We start from the raw sequence: 26849 nt of genomic DNA, 5'->3' as shown, positions 1-26849 counted from the left end.
TGATTTTGCACAGCGAGGTTTTAACAAGCAGAAAGCACGGAGACAGAGAACGGAGAGATCTGCTGTGGGGCAACACAGGAGCATCCATCTCACCTGACCTCAGCCCCAGAAGAAGAAAGGCAAAGGGGGAACCTTCTGGTATTAGCTGTTGGGGCATTGGATAATCAATCCCTGGGGAGCTTAGCTGCAAACCCAAACCTTGGTGGATTCACGGCAGAGCGTGCGTTATTCCCTACGGAGGAAAAACATGCCATTCTTTGCCGCACAAAGGCTCGAGGGCTGAAGAACAGCCCTATAATCCTGGGTTACGTGAAATGACATCCGAACCCCAAAGGCTTTTTTCTGCAAAGCCGAGCCACAGCAGGACTTTGCATATGCTGCATGCTTGAGAGGGCTGGAAGCGCAAGGCCCCAGGCACTGGGGTTTATACAGCAGTGCAAGGCAAATAGAGAAATGCAGAATATAATTAGTAACACTCTCTACATTATAAACAAATTTGTTATACGCAAATCCATGCACAAGAAATGACCTGTGACACCTGGTGACAGTGTTCTGTAGAAGATGGGAGCCAGAGCGCAAAACCTCCTCAGCGCCACAGAAAACAGCCCTCAACCAGCCAAATAAATATAAAAATCTCACTTGCATAATGATTAACCTTCCCGAGAGGGAAGGTAAGGGAAATCTCACTGCCAGCGAGCCATTTTTTAAGATCTCATCTGGAAAACCAAGTACAATTGTGGTCATTTAAGTTCAAAAGAACTCAAGTGAAACAAGAGCCAGCACACAGAAGTAAGTCAGGTGAGAAGAGTCAGGAGGAGAGATTAAGAGGGATCGACTTATCAGATCTGGCAAAGCAAAGACTGAAATGAGATGCAAGTGGCATCTCCAAAGGTGCCAGGCGGGTCAATGAGCATATGTTTTGAAGGCAGAATTGGGACACAAAGGCCAAGTATAGAGTTATAGGCTGGAAATCAAAACACAAAGGTTTTCAAATCTCTCTTTTGGCAGATATACCAGGAACTAGCAGCTTAGGGTTTTGTTTTTTTTTTAAATCAATAGGTGGATAGGGTTGTGAAAGACATTCCGTGAAACGGTGGCTGCGGAGGACACGTGACAGCCTACGGCATATCTTTCCCTGCAACGTCACGACAATTGTGACGTGTCTCTTAGAACAGCACATTGTCCATCTGACTAAGAGTCGTCATTCAGTTCTGTAAACTGAGTGGTAATGCTTCACATGCATTAAATAAAATACACCTAATTAAAAGCATTACAGTAAATAAGCAAAACAGAGTGGCCAGAGAGGATTAAGAGCCATCTCCCTGTAACTGTCTGGCCAATCTATCTCCTCTGTAAGAGGAAACGGTGATTACAGATAACACTGCTTGATTTTCCATTTCCAGAAAAGTAACAGAACGAACGATCGAACTCATACTCTTTGTAGGCATGAAGAAGCCAGCACAGTAACAGCTTGCAACGCTGCCCAAGGCCAATCACACTGCAAACAAGCCAGTTTTGTCCTACAGCAGAAATAAAACCTGGGGATGCCAGACTACAACAAGGGCTGGAAAAGCTCTGGGCTGCTCTTTCAGATGACATGGCTAGTGATGCCTACACACATAAAAGGCAAAGAAAGCACAGATACAGAACTTGGAAGACCAGACATAGGGGATAGTTCACCCTCCAGCTGGAAAAGGTATCTAGCAGAGTCCTACCAGGATCTGAGTCCAGCACTGTTCAATATATGGGGAATGGGGGGGGGAATAAAAATCAGTGCTTACTGAATTTGCAGCTGGCACCACGTAGCGGATGTGCTGAACGATAGACAAGAATAACAAATGCCCTTGACAAACCATCAGCAGGATAGAGGATGCCATAAAGGGCAGGAGGGTGGAGTAGACGACCTCTCAAAAACTCCTTTCTACCTTATTTTCCTATAAAGCCATGCTTTGAAGCTGTGCAACTGTTTAAAAATATTCCCTCTACCATTCACCTCTCCTAAATTTATTTTAATGAACTGATTATTCATTAAACATTACCGTAATTAAAAATACAGGATATTGTAAATTCATAAACAGTAGAATACAAATCTGTTCCAATTTTCACAGGTAATTTTGCATAACCAAATACTCAGAGAGCAATAAATAGCTTCTAACAGCAAGAAGGAATACATGACACATGGAGGACAGTGCTGTCTTTGAGAAACAACCGTAGAACATTGGTTGATGATACTTCTAACTACTGTCAGGAGTGAGACAGAGGTACCATTGAAGAGCTCCACACACGCCGGCCTGATGCTCACCGCCTATCAAGGGAAGAAATGGAATGCCATTTTGCGGGGGGGAGTGTGAAATAAAAATCTAGAGAATTTAACAAGAATCATCATTTCGCCCCTTTTCAAGTCAATGGTGCACCCTCACCTTGAATACTGTGGTCCAATAAATCTATTTATAGGCATAGGGTAATACCAAGCCAAAAATATAACAACTAGAAGATCAGAATGATTTCAGCACAAGGAAGAAATAAGCAAAATGAGCCTCTGGCATCTGGGGAAAAGCAAATACAAGCCATAAGTAGTACAGGCAGGATGAAAAGAGATCAAGTGTTTAACTCCTCTGCTCCAAGGAATCAAGATGAACGGCTGGTGTTCAGGAAAACACCGTACTGAAACAAGATCTGTATCACACAAAATGACTGAACTGCTCCAGAGTACATGCCAAGCTTTAGCATTTGCATATGGTAACTAACCCAGCTGAGTATGTCAGAAAGCTATTACTGGTTTTAAAATCACGGCTCCTAGAAACGTGACTGAATTTCCCGTCTAGCAGGTGACAGGCTCAAATGAAACGAAAGGAGCTGAACCTTCATGAAGCCTACAGCTGAGCTCCAGCATCCGCCACGTCGCAATCTAAGCCTTTGGGTTCGGAAAGCAACAGGAGAACCGAGTGGAAGAGAAATTCATTAAGAGCTATGTATAAAGCTAAACACAAACCCACCTTCCTTAACTCAAAAAAACCCTGTAGTCACAAGTGGCCGGTAATCGGGAGCATATAGGGACGTGTTTGCTCTATCCCTACGTGTTTGCTTAGGCACCACATCCTACCAAAGCCAGAGGTCACCAGCCGAAAGGACCTGATCCAACCTGGTTCCTCTTTCTGGGGTGCATACTTTGCTTCCCAGGGTCAGCTGGGCACCTTCTGTTTCTGTAAGGGGTTCAGGATTTGTTATCGCATCCAGTGAAGCGTTTGAGAGCTACAGGTCACGAGTGTGGGAAACGTCTGCAGAGGTTTTCTGATCCCTAAATAAATAAATAAATAAAATGTAATAATAATTTAATAATAACAATAATTCCGCTAGCTCTTTCTATCCTAGTCCTTCAACAATAGTCCCTTCCCTGAGCACCAATTATTTGGGTTTTGTTAATAAAACACAGTAAGAGGTGTGCTGAAACCTTTCAACAGAATGTCAGAAAAACAATGCTTGCTTTAAACCTGTTTTCAAAGAAATTGTTTAAAAAAAAAAAAAATAAATCCACCACCATAAAGGCCACATGCTGTCAGCCTGAACCTCCCCACCTCCCCTGTCTTAAGTAAAAAATTTTTAAAGTATTGAAGTAAGTAGGAAAAAAAAAAGCTGCAAATGCAGGTTAATCTATATATAATCTTCATTTTCCACTTCTGGAAGCAAACAAGGGAGCGGAAAAAAGCCATACAGCCTTTACAAACATCTGCCTCTATCAGATCTGGAAGCAGAACCTAGGCTCTGACCTGGCATGTATTTCAGAGTCAATGAAACCCTCTTCAAAAACTTCATCAACACCAGAAACAAAGCAATTTAGAAATAGTTTTCTACTTACGGGAACCACAAATCCTGAGAAACCAGGCAGAAAAACAGCACTCATCAGCTGAGCTGGATAAACAGGAGTTGCTGAGTCTCCATGATGAAGACGAATTTGAAGGTGGCAGCGTATCAAAGACAAAACGCACCCACACACCCATCAGACAAAGCAACACACAAAAAAAAGGACTTTTAAAACACAGAAGCCCACTACACCATGCACAAAAGCAAATCATGGCCTCACCAAGACACAATGACACGGATGACGAAAGCGCGTCTGGCATCAAGACAACAAATTCATAGGAGGAAGGGCGGGGGGGGGAATCTCCCCAGAAATTTTGAAGTTACGAGCTCTCCCTGGCTCACCCGCTCCCGGCACCACTCTTTGGTGGGCTTACCAATGCTTCTGGTGGCATTTGTGTATCATTCTTCTTCTGCTGGCCCATAACTGACTACCCTTCAGAGACTGTGGAGGACACAAGAGAGCTTCTCTCCAATCCAGTATGGTCAGTCCTTAGGATGGCCAGGTTTGAAATTACTTTGACGATCAGAACTAGTCTATAACTATTTAGTTAAATAATATAACTATAGCTATATAGACTATAACTATTTAGTTAAAAGTTAGGCAACTAACAAAATGACCATTTAATACATTATGCACCTAAAAAAAAGGGGAGGGGAGGGGATGGTGGTGGTCATGTTCTTCCCCTAGACGGTTATACATGGGTTTGGTAGCTTAATTTTACAGACGTTTCACTCCTTTTCCTGTAACTATACAGTCTGGGAGGGGGGTGTGTGTTTGTTTTAGAAAACAATTGATGCTGCTTTGTTTATTTCAAACTGTCTTACAGACTAACCCTTCTGAAAAGGAAGAAACAGCCTTGATCAAAGATGATGCCAGTCCAGTCCCAGCACACTTAAAAAAGCAGTGCATCCTCAGCACATGAGCACACTGCAGGCAAAGCTTAATTTTTTATGTACAGGTAATCAGAGAATTAATAAACTTAGTAGCTAATGGATACTCAATAACGAGGCTGTATTGCTAAATACCTGCAAGAAATGACAGCTTAGAAAGTATTGTATTATGTATGTTTCTAATTCTTTAACAAATCAACATTATCATTCTCTCAAGAGATTGACACCGTTTAGAAAAATAACACTGCGGCAGATTCTGGGCTGCACAAAAATGTGTGTGTGTAACCCTCACTCCAAAACGCAGGACATTTCCAGACATTTTACATACTGTAGTAGTATCTGCAAACACCTTGTCAGGAAGCTATTGCTGTTTTTAAACCCCAGGCTCCTGGAAACAAGAGTAAATTTTCACTTAACCTCAAAATGTGAGAGTATAAAAACCTAATTAAGGCATTTTATATTAATCACCAAGCAGCTTGACGACTGAGAATAATCAGAGACACCAATGCAAGTAATAGCAACCTACCAAATGTATTTCAAAGCAGAACACAGCCATGATACTAAAGATCATCTCATCATTACTGCTCATAAAAGATACGAAGAAAGCGTGCAGTTTTATTTCACAGCACTAAAAATCCAAAACAAGTTCTCAAAATTCATCCAGTTAGTACCATATTATTACAAATTCACATTGCGTCCAGCGATTTGACAGCTCAATGCTAACCAGAATTACAGCAACAGTACTTACTAGGTGGAAAAGATTAGTTAAGCTTTAGGCATTTAAGTACATTTTAAATGTATTTTATTTTGTTAAGGCCAGCATCCAGGAACACTGTTGTTATTTTTCATCAATGAAAGCTTCCAGTGGGAGAGAAGTTACAGAATGAGATGAGTTGTTTTGTCCAGAGCCACATGAAGGAAGAGAAAGCATTATTTTTTTTGCAGGACTTTCAGGATGTGGTCATCTATAACACCATGAGATACGGCAGCCTGTTCAAATCCTGCTCACTGAGCTAGTGCCCAACTTTATGGAAATATTTTGATCCATTTTAGTTTTCCTTTTTAGTATATAAACAAATTTATGTATTTACTAAACAAAAGGGTCATAACTGAAGTCACCTGCCTAATGGCAAGAATCAGTCACATGAACAAGCACCTAGAACATTTACACACCCAAACACTTCTATTGCTACAATTGTGCACAGTTTCCACATTCAAGCTCTAATTCTGCCAAAGGAGTGAGTCAGTGCATCCTTTAAAAACCTGTCAGAAACCAAACAGCACATTTGCCTTTTCAGTTAATTGCTGGCAGCCACTGAAGATATATCTGTTATGCTGGAGGTATGATGGACCTGTACTCCAAGGCAAAATAGGAAACAGGCTCTGAAGAGTCATCCTTGAAGCCCTTTGCACAGAAGCATACAATCAACTTGGCAATGCAGAAGTAAATGATACTTCACGGTAGAAAGAATTTTTTTGCTTCTTCCACCTCATCTGGCACATGATCAAAAAAGCAGTCAAGTGCAACGTATTCCTCCTCCATAAGGAAGGAAGTATCTTTTAAACAAACATGATGGCTTAAAGTCATTATATTTCTGACAAACTGAAGTCCTCCATTCATCTCCAATGGTCAGGCTTTCATCCCTTCTGCTCAAGTCATGAATCGTCACAGGATGACTGACTCACGGGGAAAAAAAAAAATATTTGTTCAAAGGTGGATTTTCTCACCTTTGTATCTTTTATTTACCAAACTTAACTGCCTTTACACAAAGGTTCATTTCTTTGTAGCTTGCCTCAAATGTTGCAATAAAGTTCGTAACAGGCATCTGTCACAGTATTTATGATCAGTTGACTTAGTCTCAAGATAGGATCATGTTAAAAAAAAAAAAAGAGGCAGGCATGCAAAGTTGATAAAGCAGTAAAAGTCGTATGCTGGTGCTGACAATTAACCCTGACCTATATGCCTATATTTGATTCAGCATTGATACTCCTCCCTAACCATTTCAACAGTTTCAGAAAAAGATCTGCAGAGCTCACACAGTATTTCACCATGACATGAATGCTGAAATATCCACCAGTCTTAATCAATATCTTCAGTGATCAGAACCACGGTCTCCACAGAAATCAGTGTACTAATGGGTCCTACGTCTCAGTGTAGGGGAGAGCCCTTAACTCAGAGTATAACAGTAAAAAACAGGGTTTCGGTTGGTCCTTAACTTACAGGTATATAAACCTTAAGTGCTTTTACACAAGCCGTATTAAAAAACAAGATAAAAGTGACAGAAGCCTAAGTTCTCAAGAAAAATAAAAATTAAAAAATACTCTAAGTTTAAGTCCCCAACTTTGAGGCAGTTTGGCTTTCTGGTTTTGCAGCAGTTAAGTTCCCAGTTCTGAAGATGAGGCTACAAAGAGAAGTTACCCTGAGGCAAATGTTTCTATTGCACCTGATACTCTGGTAATCGCTCATACCAACCTTTTCACCCCCTCCCCAGTAAACACAGCAAACTACGCCTCACTTTACAAGGTGAGCTCTGGAGTACGCACAGGGAGTGAGTACACGCTTCAGGAGCTACCAGCACCATAAATCCACACCCTCATTTGCTTTGGAACTACTTGTTCACACTGCCATTCCCTTCTGGGCAATGAAGGAATTTTTATCTGGCACTGCATTTCAGACATTTCTGGACAATTATCTTCTTTTTCTTCTTTTTTCTGCCATGCTGCAGAGCTCTAAAATACTTTCCAATTTTCTGTAGCAAGTGAACCTACTTTAAATGCAGCTGCTTTAAAAGATCACCGGTACTTGTACACAATCCATTTCTTTAAAACCAGCTTCATCTCACAAACAAGGCAGCACATCAAATGCATAAGGCCTACGTAAGCGACACCACATTTGGTGCCTTAAAGCTAACAGAAGTCAAGTCTCAGCCAGACACTTTTTACAGTCCAAAACCTGCCTGGATTTAGAGCTAGCAGCAATCCCATTTCAAGCAGGAGGCTGGACTGGAGACCTGCAGAGTCTCTTCCAACTAGAGCTGCTAGGAAAACTGTCAGCACCTGAACTGGACCAAGATGTTCACTCTTGTAGCAAAGCCTAACATGCATGCCCTAGCCCAAACACTTAACACAAGAAATTGATGGTGTCAAGTCAAAGGACAAACCAGATTACTTAAAGAACTGCTGCATCTCCCAGAGCACCTTAAAGGAAGAGTGGCTACTTCCCGCTCCCTCACTTTTTTTTTTTTTTAACTCCTTTTTAAAGATCATTTACTTACCCTGGAGACTAACTTGCTATGTGGTATGGGTTGATGATGACTTTAAGAATTTTAAATCCTGGACCTTTTTCAGGCAGATAATGCATGCAGGAACACCGCAACTCCTCCTGCTTTAAATGCCCAAGAAAGAGATGTTTGCATGGTGCTGTCCAGGCAGATGTTGGGAAGCGGTGAAGAAAGACTATGTACCCTCTCCTTCCTAGAGGCTCAGGACAAGGAGCAAAAAAGCTCACAGGTTTGAATTCATGCCTGCCATAGCGAAACAGTAGCTAGCAAAACAGGCAGCACAAAGAAATACTGAATCAGTCCAACCACCTTCAGCTCCAATAAAATAGAAGTTGCCCCAGCTCTTAAATCCTTCTACGGCACACTCATAAGAGGAATGACCAATGAAATTACTTATTTGTACATATAAGCATAGAGGTACGTTTCATCTTGCGTCACGTTATTTGTTACAAACGCTCAGCAACATCCCTGTTACAGCATTTGTTTTTGTAATTCTGCTTATGTAATAAATAAACAGTGCATTGAGCTAACTGAGATAACCCATCAAATCTGCAAGTTTAGAAAGTCACAGCAGCAGCAAATCAAAAGTGCTTGTTCACAACATCTGTCAAACAGAACCGAGATCATTTTGCAGAACACCCACTCCGCTTCATTCCCTCAAAGTTCATCGACAGCGGTAATATTAACTTTTGCTAATTCACACTCTTCTTTGAAGTGGCAGTTTTCCAGGATGTCCTTGTAATAGTCCTTGAGGTCCGCGTACGTAGAGACTGTTTCATTCGAGTGCTGAAACGACATCAGTTTTTCATTCAACAGCATCTGCACTTGATACTCTTCTTCAGAGGATTTCACTTCATCACAGTGGTAAAGCACAAATACCAGGTTGGCTGCATAAGGCACAATCCGGCCACTGCGAAATTTCCGATGCATTTGCCTGACGTAATTGTTTGCCTTCAGCGGTTCATCATCTTTGAAGAAACCCATAAGGGCAAGCAGTGGCTGAAGTGTCTCTGCATGTCCAACTTGTACAATCAGAGGTGAAGAAATGGGTTTTGAACTAAAAAAGAAAAAAGCGCAGAGGATGAGCAAGAGCCTGTGCTTTAAAACAAACATACCAACATATTGCACAGCTGTCAGCAACAAAGGCTTAAAGAAGTAGACTTTGAACTTGTTCTACTCCAATGCCTGATAAAAATCTGCTTGTTGGGAATTTCAGTATGTTACAGACTTTTTTTAAAGCATCTGAGCTTCCTAAATTTTGTCCCAATTTAAGGTATTGGCTCTTACACATAATGTAAGAAGTTGTAGTAAGTGTGGTTAGGCTACAGCTAGAGCCTAACATAAATATGGTAAACAAAAGCGAGAAACAGATTAACGGTGTGCATCCATACACTCAGTACATCTCTCAGGCTCCCTGTGTGAACCTGGTCACAGGTTTCCAGGTGTGGGAGGATCCAGTGACCACGCTACAGTTAATATACTGGGTTTGGATTAAATATAAGGCTTTTAAATAGCATTGCCTGCTCCCATCAGGAATTTGAAAGGAGGACAACAAATCCCCAAGACAGCTGCAAGGCTTTGTTAACATCCAAACCAAATCAAGCCCTTCATCAGACGCGACAGCATCCCCTTCCACTGTCAGCATGTGGGAAGGCTCAAGGACATCGCAGTAACTCATAATTTCTGTAATGCAGATCCATTGCAAATATGTATAGACATTCTCCCATCATGGGCTGTGTTTGGAAAAACTCCCTGAGACTTTTTTTTTTTGCTGTTGGGGTTTTTTTTAAACCAAATAAAATTTTTACTACAAGTTTCACAGATTTTCTTTAGTACAAACCTACAGCTAAAATAGAACAGCTTTTCCCAGGATGCTGAGCTGTGCTTAATAGAATTGATTAGAATTAGTAATTCTTTTTTTGTTGCTCCCTGAAAGATGCAAAAAGTACCTGAATGACAAAGCATAACGAACTATTAAGTGAGATCACCCAGGACACAATCCACTTCACAAAAATCAATGGTTTATTATTAAAACACACCGCTTTTCTTTAGCTATTCTAAATACTTCAAATGACACAGAATTTTTAGAAGTCTTTTTAACGAGCTTCTGCCTAAATTAATCCAAAGTGCAGCGAAGAGAAGCCCCCACATTATCATCATTTTAGACCTGCAAAGTTTTAAAGTTTTCAGCATTAATTTTGCCAGATTTGAAGATCAAAAACCTTTTCCAACTGCCATAATAAAGGACAGTGACCATTCAGTTTTAAGATGAAAACTAAGTCTAAGTACAAACTTATTGCCACATTAGGAAACTACAGTAATCCCTTACTACCCTCTGACCTAACTACAACCACATCATTGCCTACACAGGCAAACAAATTACTGATTTAACACACCAACTGCTTCCCTCCCTGCATACCACCAGTGCAGGATTTCAAGCAGTGTTGCTTGCCTACATCTATGACCACCAATGCTTTTAACTGCGAATAAGAATCATGCTTTGATAGCAAAATACTGCCTTTTTATTTTTTCTCCCCTATAATACAGTTCTGCTGTCTAGAAGGTACATCAGCATTCACCAAAGTTTGGTCTGAAGACAGTGATCCAGCTGTTGGAGGAAACCAGTTGTCCCTCTGCATTTTATTAGCCAAATTATAAGCAGGACTACTGCTATTACTAATTCTCAAGAATATCAACTAGTCAGAAAGATTATACTCCCTCAGCACACAGGTGAGCAAATGAAGCCACTGGTTCACACCAGGAACAAAGCCTAAAACGAAGACAGTTTGTGCAACAAAAGGTGACACATTGTTCAACCAGAGGAAAGGTAAGAGTTGGCTTGCTGCACCAAGAAGCATCAGCCAAGACGAAAATCTGTCCCTTGCTCCAGAGAAGTATGATGGCTTTTTGGGACCACCTCCAAGTGGGAAGCCCAGGTCACTTGTTCTAGAACATGTAAATAGATGCTTAGCTTTCATGAGACAAGAAGTGATGTTTGGCAACACTCCAGCTACCAGTAAAGTCCACCCACAGGTAAGACACATCTTGATTGGCCTGAAAAAGAGGCGTTTCCTCCGCTTGAACCCGAAGTCTGAAGCAACTGAAAAAATGGTTAACTGAGGGACCTGTCTGTAGATTCGAACTTTGATCAGATAAGCAGGAATTCAGTACAGGCACAGGATGGGCTCTGTACGGCCAGCTCGATGTGGCCATGGTGTTTGTGCAGTCTGAAACACACCTTGCACTGCTCTGCTCCCTGGTGAGCCTCCAGCTCTTCTGACTATACTCCTTAGACTTGTATGCACATACATGCACACACTCTCCCCTTAGGCAAAACATCACTTAAAAAAAAAAAAAAAAACCACAACTATCAGAAACCTGCCTCTGTTTCCTGTTCAAAAGAAGCATTAAAACCACAGAAAGGTTCTGTATGGAGGATGCTACATTTTTTTCCATCCATGCCTTTGCTGCACCAAGAGGTGTACATTCTTCCAGCTCCTCCAAAATCACTGGTTCTGCCTACATTTCTCCTCCTGTTACTTATGACCCCTTCCTTCATTTTAAAATTGTAAAGTTTTTGGATCCTTCAACCCCTTTCTCTTCCCTTCCCCTTCCATTCTTTGTTCCCTCCTCTTTCTCACTTGACTAGTTCATTTCTATCCTCCCCCTCCACACACACTTTCAGGGAAGTATCCTCAGGTTTTAGGACACAGTCACATCCCTTCTGTCAGTCAACAAACAGGAACAGCAGCAAAAAAACATATGCCTACAGAAGACAGAAGGCTATTCCTTTGACCTCCTACAATTTCCAGCTCAGAGGTCTCCTGAGCCAATGTGGCTTCTATGTAATGTAGGACCTCTCAATGAATCTTTCCTTGGTCAAATCTCTCCTTAAACCCACGTATGTTTCTAGCATGCACAACACCCTTTGGCAACGAGTTGCACAGCTTCACACACTGCTTATTTTTTTCTATTGGTACCATTTAATCCTTTCTACTTACAACTTTGCAATAACATTCTTTCCAAGTTGAGAAATCCTACTTTAGTCATTGCACAGTTTTTCCAAATATCCTTTTAGATCAGAATATTAGAAATGCACAATACTCAAGACAGTAAACTACATCGTAAATCCATGCTGCACCCATTGATGCTCTCCATTTTCTTAATTCACAGCATTTAATACCTTTTCTAGTTAGCTTACAGAAGTTTGAGATACTTGCAGACAACTATAACAACCTCAGAAGTCAACTCCTGAGCTGAGTTATCCCAGATTCTACCTGACAGATGACAATAAGATCATTTTTACCAGGTGGATTACTTCACAGATCTGCAATTTTCAAGCCCAGTTAGTCTCACAAGGTCCTTTTACATTCCTCCTAGTAGACACAATTTATCTTATTTACCTTGAACAAAAGTGCTGCATTTGCAATGCCACTTAACTTCTCACCTCTTTTTCACAGTCATTTACAACATGCTGAGCAGCCCAGATGATTGCAGATGTCTCTCCACTAGTGACCTGTCTCTGCTAGGAAAATCAGCCAGCTACCCCTACCCTCCATTTTTTGTATTTTTATTCGTTTTTTTACCCATGTAAGGACCTCCCCTCTTAACCCCGGCTGCTTGATTTCTTTTGATAAGGAAACCTGTTTGGAAATCATGACTGTGTCTTCCAGGTCACCCTATCTGTGCGCTTGCTGATCCTTCCCAAGAGCTCCAAGAACTACGCTTTTCTTTCCAAGAGCTATACTGACACTTCTCTGGTACATCATATTCATCAAGGTGCTTACCAATACTAGTCCCAATCGTTATTTCTACTAGACCGTAATTCTGATTCTCTACTGGAGCTGCTTTTTGCATTTTTCCTTTATTTAATTATTTGTTTTTAAATCATCACACCTGCCAGCCTCCACAAGCTTTCTGGCTGAAACCAACACGCACCAGCTATTATTTCGGTTATTTCACTCAAGTTCTTTTAGCACTCTTGGGGGAGTGTCACCCCACTCTAGCAACTCAGCACGTCTTCAGTTCGTCCCAGCTGCACGCCCTTATACACATGCCTGCTTCCAAACGTGGTAGTCTGTCATTTTACAGTTTACTAGGCAAGGAAGCTAGTAATGCAAATATGCTGCTGAAGTCTCCAAAACAAGTGTTATATAGGCATTATTCACTCCACAGGGAGTGGATTTCACACACCCACCCCTCCAAAAAACAAGGTTTCAGGGATGCTAAGAAAAAAAAAAAAGTAACATACTGGCTTTACAGCAAGGTTTGGCTTTACTTTCCATATGATGCTAGCAGGAATTTTGAAATGGAAGTAAATCACAAAAAATATGTTTAACTACTTAGTCTAAAAACACCCAGAATGACGTATATTTCAAAAACAGGAAACAGATTATAGCATATACACACAGACAGAAGTTTAACAGAACAAGGAAGGAACATCTCATGAAGACAAAAAGATGGAATGAACAAGGCGCTCATTCTCACTGTAACTTGAGTTATTATTTCACCTGCTTTAGTCTCATGAAATCCTCATGCTGACAAACCACCTTGGGAGACAAAACAAACCTCTCCCACTCACAGCTATCCCACTGTATTATTTTAACAAGGATTAGAATTGTATCGTTTCCTTATACGATACAATCCTGAGTTTTCAATAGCCTCTTTATCACAGTATACTCAGTTTCTCGCCAGCGCTGGATATCTGATTTCTAAGACTACTCAAGCACTCCCTGTTCAGTCTCTGGGGTCATGACTCCAGTTCAGATGCGGTTACCTATCATCTAATAATGAACATAAAAATCACCATCAAGGTTAAAACAGCAACAGTAATATTTTTAATTACAGGGAAATCACAGAAGATTGCCTCTTCAGAGCATGTATACAGGCAAAGGTTACTACTGCCCCTACATTTCTGATAAAGACAGGAACGCAAAGCATAATCCACAAAACACTGATAAATTCCGAACAGTAGCACAGGCTAATAAAATATTAAATGGAAGGCCTGAGGTTTCCACACAATCTTCTTTACAATTGATTAATGACTCAGCATCACGTGGAAGCATGGAAGTTCTCAACATCATAGTCTGGCAACTGCTAATGGTACTTCAATTCACTTCTTTTTTCCTCATTTTTATTTAGTCGTAAATGACTTGGGAAAGCACACTGATCAGCAGGGGAAAAAAAAAATCTCATTTCCAACTTGAAAGGGAGATGAAGAGACTGTGCATAAAACTTTGCCATAAAACATTAAGAGCTTGCCTGAAAGTGATTGCTGGTGATTGGTTTCATATCCATTTTATGGGGCACTTCCAAACAGGCAGAAGTGACTGTCAGTAGGCAGAACATGAGCAGGGTTCACTGAAGAGATGTGCCTACTCCCCCTGCTGAACCACCCATGCTGTAACCCTCTAAGTAAATCTCCCCACAGCTGAAAATGAGTAAGTTGCTGAACAATTCATCAGCACAACCCCAAAAGCTAAGTCTCACCGTGGGGAAAAAAAAGGCACCTATGGACATAGGATTTATCATTCAGGCAAATTCTAGTTCTCCTTAATCTCAGCAGACTCAGGTTTAACGCTGCATCTTCTGCATCAGCTCACCCATCCTCAACAGTAGATCGTTCCTACTCTATGACTACCAATATATCACTTTAGGTATAGAAGAAGTGAACCTTCCTTTAGACAAAGTTTAATACCTAAGCACCAATGTGACTTTCAGCTAGAGATAACGCAACTCCCAGGGAGATACTGGGATAAAAAGAAACATTTCCTACAGCAAAGCTTAACCAGCCAACCTTCAAACCTCATGTAAAAATCCCTCCAGCAGCTTCAAAGAGGTAAGTTTTAACAACTGTTAAACAAGCAAGCGTTCTGTCTTTCTTCTCCCCAATACGAAAGCCAGGACAATGGACTCAAAACCCTCCACTTTCATCTATGGGATGAATTCTCCATCCCTCCCACCTCCCCCTGTGATTTATTTCTGGAAAAAAAACAGCTGAAGAACCCCTAGATCTACACAAGGAAACGGCAAAGATCAAGGAATGCAGTGGCAGCGGTGGGACTCGGAGAGCAGCAGAAATACTTAACAGTGGTGTTGCTCAGAGTGTTATCACCAGTGAGAAGAAGGGGGAAAAAAAGTAAAAATCTGTCAAACAGTATTAAGTGCTCATGTGTCAAAACTTCCACCTTGAATAGTAGAACAGAAGACAGCTGTGCTCATTCGTTTCCAGAATCAGTACCAACACAACACAATACCACCACAAATACTGACAAGGTAAAAATTTTCTTCTTCGCCAACAAGGACATAGATGAGCTCACTATTGGCAAAAGCAAACTTGAACAGCTGACAAGACTATGCAAAACTCATTTAAAACCCTGATTAAAAGGCAATAGCTCTTATCTAGTCCTGCAGGAGTTAATCACCCAAAGCTAACTAGGCTTCATTGCATTTCACTTCAGAGCTTCTGCAGTTCCAAAGGTTCTTTTCTGAATGATCCCACCTCTCCCACTCTTATAGACCTCAGAGATTAAACGTGTTACTGCAGCAGCATCGTGCTGATGCTAAATGTTGAACCATCATGACGAGCCAAAACCAAATCAAGAGGATCACGCCACATGTCAAACCCTTCCTGCCCAAGGTGAAATTGTTTCGATCAGCTCATTTGTGTGTTAGTTGCCTAGGTATTGTTTTGCTTGGTTTTTTAATTCCTTAGATAAAAGGACATGACTCCATAAAAGTTGATGAGACATCTTTTCAGAGCAATCCTGAGCAAGCAAGTATTAGGTAATTAACGTGAGATCAAGTATGTTCTGGGAGGTTTGAGAGGAACAAGCAACACTTTAAGCATCTAGTTCTAGGCAGATGGATGAAAAGACACATTCCCAGAGGAGGTCCCCTGGACTGCGCAGGTATCTGAAAGAAGCCGGCAAACACACACAATTCCGAAATGCAGACACAGGGATGCTGCTGAACGTGCTACAAGGACCTATGGAGAATCTCATGTCTCTACCTGGTTTCACCAAAAGCACCCTTTAATCAACATATTTCAAAGATGGAGCTATCAAAACCAACCATAACAATACAGTTTGAAACATTTACCGTTCATTGGCAGAAGTCATCCCATGTCTCTGGTTTCCTGGAAATGAAGTCAAGGCCTGCATATTTTTCAGGTATACTAATGTAAACTGTGTGATCTATTGACCTGTACAGCTGGCACGTTGTTCTGTCAATACATTAACATCTTACTACAGGTATCAGTTTACCCATCTCACGCACACCACCTGTTCTCCTCCCTGAACAGATACACTAAAGTCAGGCAATTTTATTTTTTTTTTATAAGTTATATATCACTATGCAATTAGCAGATGAGGTGGCAAGCACTTAGTCCAGAAGCTTTCGTCACAGGCTCTCCCAGTGTCCCAAAGAGCCAGGGGACACAGTGGGGACAACCCTGACGTGGCCCCATACAGAGCCACACAGGGTCACCCACACCTCCATGCTCTCTGAGAAATGGACCCTCCAGGGAGCACAGCACCAACACGTCCGACCTGGCTCTGCCCGCGCCGCTTCACACCTCCAAGTAAGCCCATGTAGCACGCTTCTGGCCACAAACTGCCCTGCCCTTCGAATAATGTAAGTTACATCTCTACGTATCACAGCCTCGGTTCTCCTCTGGAGCTGCTCTGCTACTGGGCGGGTGATCGAACACACTGGTTGACAACTCCCACCATGGGACGCAGGACATCCTGAAACGACTGATGCACCCAGAGCCAAGAACCTGCACTCTGCAAACATGGGATCCCAGCAGCAACCAAAGAGTATTATTACAAGAAATGACCAAACAATTTGGATCTGAGGGTTTTTTTAAATCCCGCTATATCACTTCCACTGCATACGTGGAAGCTTTTTTCTCTCTTCCCTTTGCACGTACTACCAAAAAAAGTTTTGAACAGTTAATTATTTTTGCATCATATATTGAATTCTTTTGTATTGGAACTATGACTCGAAAGGAGCGATCAGGGCACAGCACTAAATGACTACAGAAAGGTTATCAACTGTGTTGCGAACTGACCTGCAAAGGGAAAGGCAAATTACATGGAAAAATAAAAGCTACAAATAAATTGGCAAAGCAAGCTGTTTACCTTATGGCTTAGCCTGGTATAACTACAAAGATCACCTTCACTTGATCTTGAACTGCGTTCAAATTAAAAATAAATTTTTTTTTTAAAAAATACCTTGAACTTGCTTACTCTCAGAGGAAACCACCAAATATTTTGCAATGTGTATGTGCAGCTAGGTTCATATTTTCAATCGTTAGCCACATGCTTTAAATATTGAGATGGCTGCACAATGCATACTTCCCGATTTCAAGAGCCTTACGGTAATCCATTCGGACAGTACCAGTAATAACAGGTATTTCATACTCTCTTTCATGAGCAAGAAAGGCAAACTTGTTAGGTATTTGAAGCTAGAAGAAAAAACTACACAACAGCCTTAATGAATAGCCAATATCCATAAAGTGTGCCACAAACCACATGTGGTTTGTTGAACCAATGTTCAACAAATTTGAATTTGAAAATTCAAATTCACCCCTGCCCAAGTATGTAGCTGTTAACGTTTGATTTTGGGGGTTTTTGTTTTTAATAAGATTACCAGCTTCATATTGCATTAACTACCAAAATACATGGATTTCTCATCAACACACCCAGTTCCTGTTGACAGAACAGCTCTCCCAGATCCCAGATGTAAGGCTCACCTGGGCATCTCAGAGAAACCTGAAGCTGAGAAGCAATGCACATCTTTATCCCTTCTATGTACAGTTTTCCTGCAGATCCATACCCTACGCTGCAGCAACAGGGGCTTCCTCCTGCAACCACAGCGTTTCCCCTTTCTCCTCCCAAGTCTCCCAAGGAGGCGAGAAGCCAGTGAGCAACGGGGTTGAGCTGGCAGTCCCCTGCAACACACAGGCCAGATGTGCTTCTTGGGGAGGGGTGGAGACCCATCAAGTCTGAGGTCATTCCTACCATCAGCACCATGGGGGATGATGGTAGGAAACCATAGGTTTTCCACCAGATGGGATTAAAAACCCAGTCATAACAGGTTTTGGTCACTAGCCATAGCCCACATGAGCCACAGAGAACTCAATGCTTCTTCTGAACACAGGTGATACTCACTGATTGCTCCTCTACATCCTGATGTTGAAGCTTCTCTAAATACCACAGCTTTGGGAAATTGGACACTTTCTAACTGTTTAAACAAATGCTGACTGGTAAAAGTAGCCTTTCAAGAATTCCTCCATAGTAGCACAACAGCAAGCGAACGTGCACATATGCATTGCTAACTGGCAGTTTTAGCAATACAATGAAGAGCAGGAACACTTTTAGCAAGCCCTAGGCTCCAGTGGAGAGAAAACCCAACAGTTTAGTGAAGAGCATTTCCCCATTCTTTGCCACATAGAAAATACAGAGTCAGGCTATGCAACTATCCACAGCAGGAAGGCATGGGAAAAATTCAATTCTTTCGTCTTCACAAAAATAAAGTTATTTATGGATGAAGACAACTGCCCAAGCATGCCATTTCAGTACAACAAATCACCTGGTTTAATTTTATATTCAACTCTTGTGATACAAAACTGCCCAAGCATGCCATTTCAGTACAACAAATCACCTGGTTTAATTTTATATTCAACTCAATTTTTTTTTTTTTTTTTTTTGTAATTAAGAAAATCTGTATGGAAGAGACAAGTCCTGGCCCCCAACTGGTCCCTAGAAATGTGACCATGACACTTCCTTACAGACTGGTAAGAAGGTATGGAGAAATGTGGTCCTGAAGGGCACATTGGGACTGTGGTAAGGTCTCAAGGAGTAGATGCTTTCTAATGAAGAATTAGCCTTTATTAGACATTTATACTTCATTGCTACTGAGGGTGCAGAAGAAGAGGGTCCATGCATGGGTGTGCTAACAGTGGTCACTGCTACAACTATCAATAAATTCAACATCACCCCCAAGTTTCTGAATAGATATTCCAACATCTCTCCACCAGCCGTCTGGATGGGGACAGCTGACCAGAGCAATCATACAGTGAAAATCTCTTTCACAGCCTTCAAAACCATCTTGCTGTACAGCAAGACCTACACAGAGGAGACTACTGCTAGTTTAAGCCAGAAATTCTCTTGGAATTCACATGATGAAAGATCCTAAAACCACGTGAAACTTTCACACTGCAAATTGAAGGTGGGACTAATTAGCAACAGGTATTTATTACCGCCTTCTTCATTTTCTTAAGGATAAACTCATCAGCAGAAGTTATTTCCCCAGAAGAAAGAACAGTGAGGTTTAACAAGGCAACTAAGTTCATTGAGCAATCACGATTGCAAGGTCAAGAATCACTTAATGGAACAAACAGGGCTGCAATAAAAGCAAAAGTTTCTCTTCTTAATTCAGCTGTAACTGGGAATGAAAGCAGGGCAGAGCTATTGAATATAAATACTTAAAGTATGCTACAAAAATGCAGCATTGCCAAAACTGTTCTGCATTGCCAAGCCTGGAGCAGAACAGATAATCCAGATCCCTCAGCTTCTTGCTGGAACAGAAATGCTCCCCTTTCTACTGCTCAATAGCCCAGTCTAAGCTTTCCAGAAAGAAAGGAGATCTTAGAGCAACGATAATGCTCCAAAAGTAAATTTGTTGGTTTTAAATTTTTAAAGCAAACAGCCAGTTATAAATCAACGTTAAATATTGCTAAATTGAAACAACAGAATCACAGATCACTGGAAAGTTGGAAAAGACTTTCAAGATCATCAAGTCCAACCATTAACCCAACACCACCATGCCCACTAAACCATGTCCCGAAGTGCCACGCCCACATGTTTTTTGAACACTTCCAGTGATGGTGACTCCACCACCTCCCTGGGCAGCCTGTGCCAATGCTTGACCACTCTCTCCGTAATGAAATTTTTCCTAAAATTCTTCTACATTCTACAACATTCTTCTAAAAGACATGTCATCATCACAAAGGTTCATTTTCTGAATAACAAACTGCTGCAAAAGTATTTAACCCGTTGCCTTGAAGTTGCACAATACCATAAAAAAAAACCACTGATGTACACACATAGGCACAAGAAAACATTTTTTACTGCTATTAACACAGGCATATTTTTTTATTTGTATGGTTTCTTGTTTTCATCTGTACTCTCCTATTGCCACTGGATCCAGGATAAGTCTCTTGCCCTAGATGAGAAAGCATTAGCTGCACCTCCGCTCTCTAGATCACGAGACACAAGCTGTCCCAATACATCGCAGTGCCAGATTTCCACATATTCTTAAGTGCACCGGGCTACCCGAGTCGTATTACACTCATGTTTTCAGTGCTTTAAGACTGCCATCTTACGTTGTGGGATGGAGTGACACGCTCCTTTTGCACAAGGGAAGTTTTTGAGTTCCCATTTAGGATGATGCAGACTAAACAGACCGCTCACCCAGCTTTGAATTTTGCAAGGTTTTTAGGGTCCCAATCCTTTACACGCACACATAAACTCACTACCTGCTTCCCTCTGTGGCTGCAACACAACATGGAACCCCAGAGATCGCAGCTGAACTTCTGCAGCCAAAGCTGAAAGACGGGATGAAGTTATCTCGGTCCTTTAATACTCTGCCTCTAACACCTGCTGGTCACCAAAGAGCTTGCTCCACCTTGTAATTTAGCGACTGCTGATCTAGTTCTCATTAAATCAGAATCACAGATATAGGTTTTTTTTCAAATACAGCTTTTTTCTTTTATTATTATCAAACACACAGGGATATCTTATACACAATTGAGACACACAGCTGCAACCACTGCATATACTTTAAGGACTGAAAGGCTGTCACTGTTCAAAGAGTAAATAACACTAAAATGAAACAAAATTGATCACTCTCCTTACATCAGTCAACCTACACTTAGAAGTTATTTTTCAGATTTCAGGACAGAGAGGTCTTCAGGGCCTTGCTTGTCTGCTTTTCTGCTAACCTGCACTTACAGAATCATAGAATCATTAAGGTTGGAAACGACCTTTAGGATCATCAAGTTCAACCATCACTTCTTCCTGATCTTCTCATTTCCCAGCTGTTACTTTCTCCGTTCATAGAGACAGACACAGGACATGACAGGGGCAATCACAGCAGCGTGCCTGTTCACAGCTGGGTGTTAATGACCTGCGCCCTAATGTGTTTTTCATTTAGCTCTCTCGTAGGCGGAGGAAAGGATGCAGTGAAGTTTATTTAACCAGTGATCTAGCATAACCACTGCTTTGATGCTACCACTACCAAAGCGAGAGGTATCACCAGCTCCTACACATGCCTTAAGTTACCAGACATCAGAGTGATCATTTGGCAGCACAATTTCTTCAGCCAGCTTGGCTGTAGAAGGGTCACTATCCCAGCCCTTTCCTTCAGCCCACATTTCATTCACAGCAACTCCTCCCCAAAGCCAAACTTATTTCACATTTGCAGCTGCCAGGTTTTAACCCGTTCATGGCAAAATGAACAGAGCTGCCTCCTTCGTGTTGGCTGGTGCACAGCACAGGTAAGAATCAGAAAGGCTGCTGACCGTCGCTGCCACGCAACGCTGCAGAGTCCCATACGTTCCCATCCTCAGCTCTCATTTCCAACCCTGTACAGCCCCCTTCCCTGGGCTCACATAATCGCTAACGCAGGACCAAGGCACTAATCTGGATGCAAGTGTTGGGAAAGTCTTCATGTACATCTCAAAGGCAAATTTTCAACACATTTACTTTCTCGTGTACTAAGACTATACTCTGTTAAAACCAGACATGTCAGCCTGATTTTCCAGCTGAATCCCAAAAGTAATTAAGATAAACAGTACTTGTACTGTTTACCTAGTGATAACTCCACTTGTAGATTCAAGAAACCATGTCATGTATTAAACACGACCTCAACATTCCTGCGTCACTCAGAGCTCCAGTGATGAGCACAGAATATCCCTCTGCATCCCACACTAAAGGACAGCAAAAAAGCCAACCCAGTGTTTGAGAATTATGCTTCAACTGACTTGCTACACAGTTCTTCTACCACTGTTAACATCCAGCTTGGATCCTCAGTCAGCAGACTTTTAAAAGAGCAAAATTTCTTTGCTGTCTTCCCTGCTATAATCAACTTAATCGCTCCTCCAATGTGAATGCTACTTCTAATTCCAGTCTGCCAACTAAAAAGAAAAAAGGTTTCCAACAAGTTATCATGTTAAAAAAAAAAATACACACAGCCTCAAACAACCATGAGCCATGCTTTTGTTTCTGAAATGTAAACGCCATTAATATAATTCTGCTGGGTGTTAGCTAGATCTGCTTTAATATATTGAATATAAAAATAAATGGATGCTAGGAATGCAAGACCATCCACCACATGTAACTAACATTTATGTATCAACACCAAAGCTGAATTTGCTGGTTATAAGTTAAAGTTACTTGTAAATTAGTTTCTATCAAGTATTTAATGGCACACTATCTATACAATCTTACAATCATATCCTTGACTTTGTGTACTTGTTTATAAACATTCCCACACTTACCTGCTAGGGTATTAATTTATGTGACTGAGAACTAAACTATGAATTTATAATTCCTCAGTTTGCATGAGGAGCATGCACACAGGTTGTAAATTAATCCCTCATATGAATGCACTGCATTTAAGCCTAAAGCAGCTCTCAAAAAAAATAGATTACAAGCACATGAAAGCAAAGGCAGGTAGTTCTGCGATACAAACATCCCGACCTGTAACTGAAACCTTTGTTTTCTCCACACCACAACAGATCCCAGTTTCATTCCTATTTTGCTTCTCCCCATCATACCAATTCACATGAGACAAGATCAATACCAAACAGATACTGAATCACAACCGCTGACTGATACCAGCTCACAGGAGTAAACAACAGACAAGACCAGCACAGGCATCTCATCTCTAATTTTTAAGGAAGTATAGGCCTGGTTACATCCATGACACTATAAAGGCAGTTTCGAGGATCGCACAACTCAGCAGCTGGAGCACCACACTATTGTTCTTCCAGTGACACAAAACGATTTGTCAAATCATGGCTATAATGAAGACGAACCACTTAATCAGACCACCGTCCTTTGAAGACACCTGGTTATTGTAGCGTCAAGTCTACTAACAGTCACTTGTATGGCCTAATATCGTCCCACAGCTTTCTATTTACCTTTTGCTCTCTTCCACCGCTTTGTCCAAATGCTGGAAGATATCCTGGAATAAAATGCAGCTGGAGCGACTATTGATGTCGTAGCCATATCCTCTCTTCCAGTATTGCTTCAGGTCATTCAGGTATTCCAGTACCTAAAGTTATGGAGTTCACAAGTTTTTTTATTGCACTAAGGGAAAATAAAAAACCCACAACCTGGAGCAATGATGCTACCACATGCTACACAAAAGCAACAATTTTTTGGCACACAAAAATCAACCCCAAACATCAAAGCTCCAGTTCAAACCACTTGAGCATAAAACCAGACGTAACAGATCAGACCAAAGAGACACCAAATTAAGCATCTTGTCTCCAGTCATGCTCGTAATCGGGCCCAGGGAAAACAGTGGGCACACTTCTCCAGACTCCAGGAATTTTCAGCTTTGAGCCCTAAGGTGGTTTTCTACAAATTTAGTAGAGTTCAGTGGCTTCTCTCCCACAATAACCCAATCTCTCCTCTGAACACATCAAATTTTAGCCTTAACAGTCTCCTGCAGCTTGGCTACACACTGTGTAAAAAACCCAAACGGTTTGTTGTGACATGCCTGCTGCTAGCTTCATTGGGTACCCATTAGGTACTGCACGTGACAAGACAATCATTATCCACCACTTCTTTAGCATTTCTGATTTTGCCTTATAAAGGTCAAAGATCCTTAGCTCAGTTCATCCTTCTTCAGATGGAAGTAATCCCATACCTTTAACAGAGTTGGTCTATTTCTACATGCTAGAGATGTGTGCATATCTCAAAGACAGAACTGTGCCTTGGATTTACGTCAGAGCACACGATGCTCTCCTTGTTCTCTGTTCCTTTTCTTACAATTCCTAGCATTAAGGTAGGGTTTTTAATTTTTGTTCATTAATTTTACTGTAGCTGACCCAACATTTTCCCGGATCTATGCCATCAGAATTTCACTTCTCAGTGGCCCAACGGATCTGAGAGTTGGCCACCTCGTACATGAGCTTTCAACTTCTTATTCCACACGCATCACTTCGCAGCGAACACCATCTGCTACCATATTGCTGTGTAACCCACTCTCACAGGGTCCCTCTGCAAAGCCTCCCCAACACCCCACGTTCTTACTATCCCAAGTAATCCCAGATAATTGGGAAGCTGTCCCACCTTCACTGCTGAGGTTATTTATAAGAATATTGAACAGCACAGGTCTCAGCAGAAGTCCACAGTGACCCTCCTCCCCTGAGGGGAGAGCATTTACTCCTAACTCCATTGCCTACCCTTCAGCTAACCACCTATCTGTGGAGGCCTCCCCTCTCTCCCAGGGGTGCAAAGTTTCCTTGAGAGCCTTGGGGAGCCCCCACTGAAAACGTTCTGGTGTGCCAACTAAATAACATCACTCTTAACCCCTATCTCTCTTGATCCCTTCAAAAGGTACATCAGGTACTTTCTCAAAGTAGAGAAACCAACCTAAGTCTCATTTAGCTGGGTTCTACCAATCTTATTAACAGGCATTAGGTTTAGAGATCTGACGGTCCCCAAAACCATTTAAAAAAAGAAGAGTTTTAGAGGACCTACAAGACCTCATTTAATAACCTCTGGAATCAAGGCATTTTATCATATGATTATTGTATGCAAAACAAAGCTGTCCAGAGCATTTCTGATGTTACAGAAATAAAAGCATTATATGAATTAAGCACAATAGGAAAAGACTATTTTAGTCAGGACAAATCAAGACTCCACCAGTATTTAAGTCTGAATGAAAAAGGGTATTTCAAGTCTTGCTGCGTGATTAATCCTGTGCTCTTTGCAAACCAAAGTGCTTCACTAGATTGAAGAATAAGGGGCACACAACTTCTAATTCCTTGCACAGTCAAAAGTTGTATCTAAAGGCTTCTCACATACCTCTCCCATTTAGCACCTACCTTGGCATCTTCTTCACTGAAGAGCGAACACCATGGGGAGGTCACATTTTTTATAGCCAACTCATACGAGCAGGTGAGAAAAGCCACTTGAACAAGATCTGCAATGAATCCAACAAACAAGCAAAAGATAAACCACTGCCACACAAGTAGCAACTTTCTCACAACTTCCCTCTAAAATGAAACGCAATTACAAATTAGCAATGCAAACAATGTAATCCAATAAGTAATCACCAGTCCAAAGCCCAAGCACTGAAAACAAACAGCTTTCAACAGAATTATCATGCAGAATCCAGATTTTAGACTGCAAGCTTTTCACATTACATTGCTATGAGGGGAAAAGGAGAGCATTTCACATCAAATGCTGCACGTCTGCTGCTGTACACAATACAGGCATCGATCACCAGTGCATCCTCATCACCACAAAGGACAGAAGAGGCAATACACGGAAGGTGTGCCTGTCCAACGCAGAGCAGTGTTTGACTACCACTACTCACCCTCCACGTTCGTGGCTGAGCCGAACAGCAGCACGCTGCAACTTTGGGATAGAGGCTTTGGGTACATGCTGAAAACAACAGCAACACCTATTTGGGGGGCTCTCCTACCGCTTGACCACGCAGGGAAACCTGGCACTTCTCTTCTGGACAAGTGAAGTTACAATATGGACATAGAGATCCACCTTTTCCTCAGGTTATTTGTGCATTTGAATTGTAACAGGTTTTACAAAAGCTACACCTACCTGACAAAGGAGAATTAAAAGAGTAAAACATTTGTATCCCTCCAAACAAAGGTAAAGTTAATTTCATCTGCAGGAAAGATACTTTCAAACATTGCCTTCTTTCTGACCCCTGACTAACAAGCATTCACTACTGCAGCACCAATATATGTTTATAGCCTCACACATTTAATTAGAGACTGCGCCTCCAATTTACAGTGTGTTTTAAATTACCTACTCTGCATAACTACACGGCATCTTGGAAGCTGTTTTCAGCCAGACTCGAGCCGAAGCCACCCGTAACAGGCATTCATTACCTGCGTTCAGATCCTCCACCGGCAAACACAAGGCACGCGCCACCTTCTCCAAGACCTCCCTCATCTCCGGCCCCTCTTTGAAGGCATTCACCTGGCACATCGCCCCCTCGTTGTCTTCCACCAAGGCGACAAACTTGGCGCAGTGGTCGAAAAACCGCATCAAGGCATCGTTAACTTCAACCTCCACCTCTGAAAGCAAAGGCGGGCCTCAGGGATGCAGCCGCGGGAAGCATCGCTGTGCCCAGGGGCAGTGGGGCCCCACCACCCTGACACCCTCCTGGAGACAGTCCTCCTGCCACGGCGGTGTCCCTAACGGAGAGGGGCGTGGGGTGCCGGACCCCCTCAGGTGTGGGAGATATGGGACTGGCCTCACGGCTTCCCACAGCCCCAGGGCAGCGCAGGGCTCCCTCAGCCCCCCGGAGTGTGCGGGGCTCCCTCAGGGAGCACCGGGGGTCCCTCAGCTCCTCTGGAAGCACTGGGGGTCCCTCAGCCCCTCCGAGGTGTATGGAGATCCTTCAGGGAGCACCGGGGGTCCCTCAGCCCCCTGGAGCGTGGGGTGCTCCCTCAGCGCCCCGGAGTGTGTGGTACTCCCTCAGGGAGCGCCGGGGGTCCCTCAGCTCCTCTGGGAGCAGTGCGGGTCCCTCAGCCCCTCCCAGGTG

At 42.1% G+C, this 26849-nt stretch overlaps 1 protein-coding gene across 1 annotated transcript; it reads right to left on the bottom strand.

The window, feature by feature from the left end:
• Window positions 1-8690: 8690 nt before the first annotated feature.
• MINPP1 (multiple inositol-polyphosphate phosphatase 1) lies at window positions 8691-26379 on the bottom strand (the record flags this gene model as incomplete). Its single annotated transcript, XM_010297087.1, has 4 exons — window positions 8691-9090; window positions 23245-23378; window positions 25162-25259; window positions 26191-26379. Coding segments are annotated over 4 exons (821 nt in total), but the record flags the coding sequence as incomplete, so codon positions are not given.
• Between the last annotated feature and the right edge of the window lie 470 nt (window positions 26380-26849).

The sequence above is a fragment of the Phaethon lepturus genome, unplaced genomic scaffold (assembly GCF_000687285.1).
Source record: "Phaethon lepturus isolate BGI_N335 unplaced genomic scaffold, ASM68728v1 scaffold1791, whole genome shotgun sequence".
NCBI classification, from domain to species: Eukaryota; Metazoa; Chordata; class Aves; order Phaethontiformes; family Phaethontidae; genus Phaethon; species Phaethon lepturus.
Note: the sequence above shows the minus strand (reverse complement) of the source record. Positions and strands in the feature narration are given on the sequence as shown.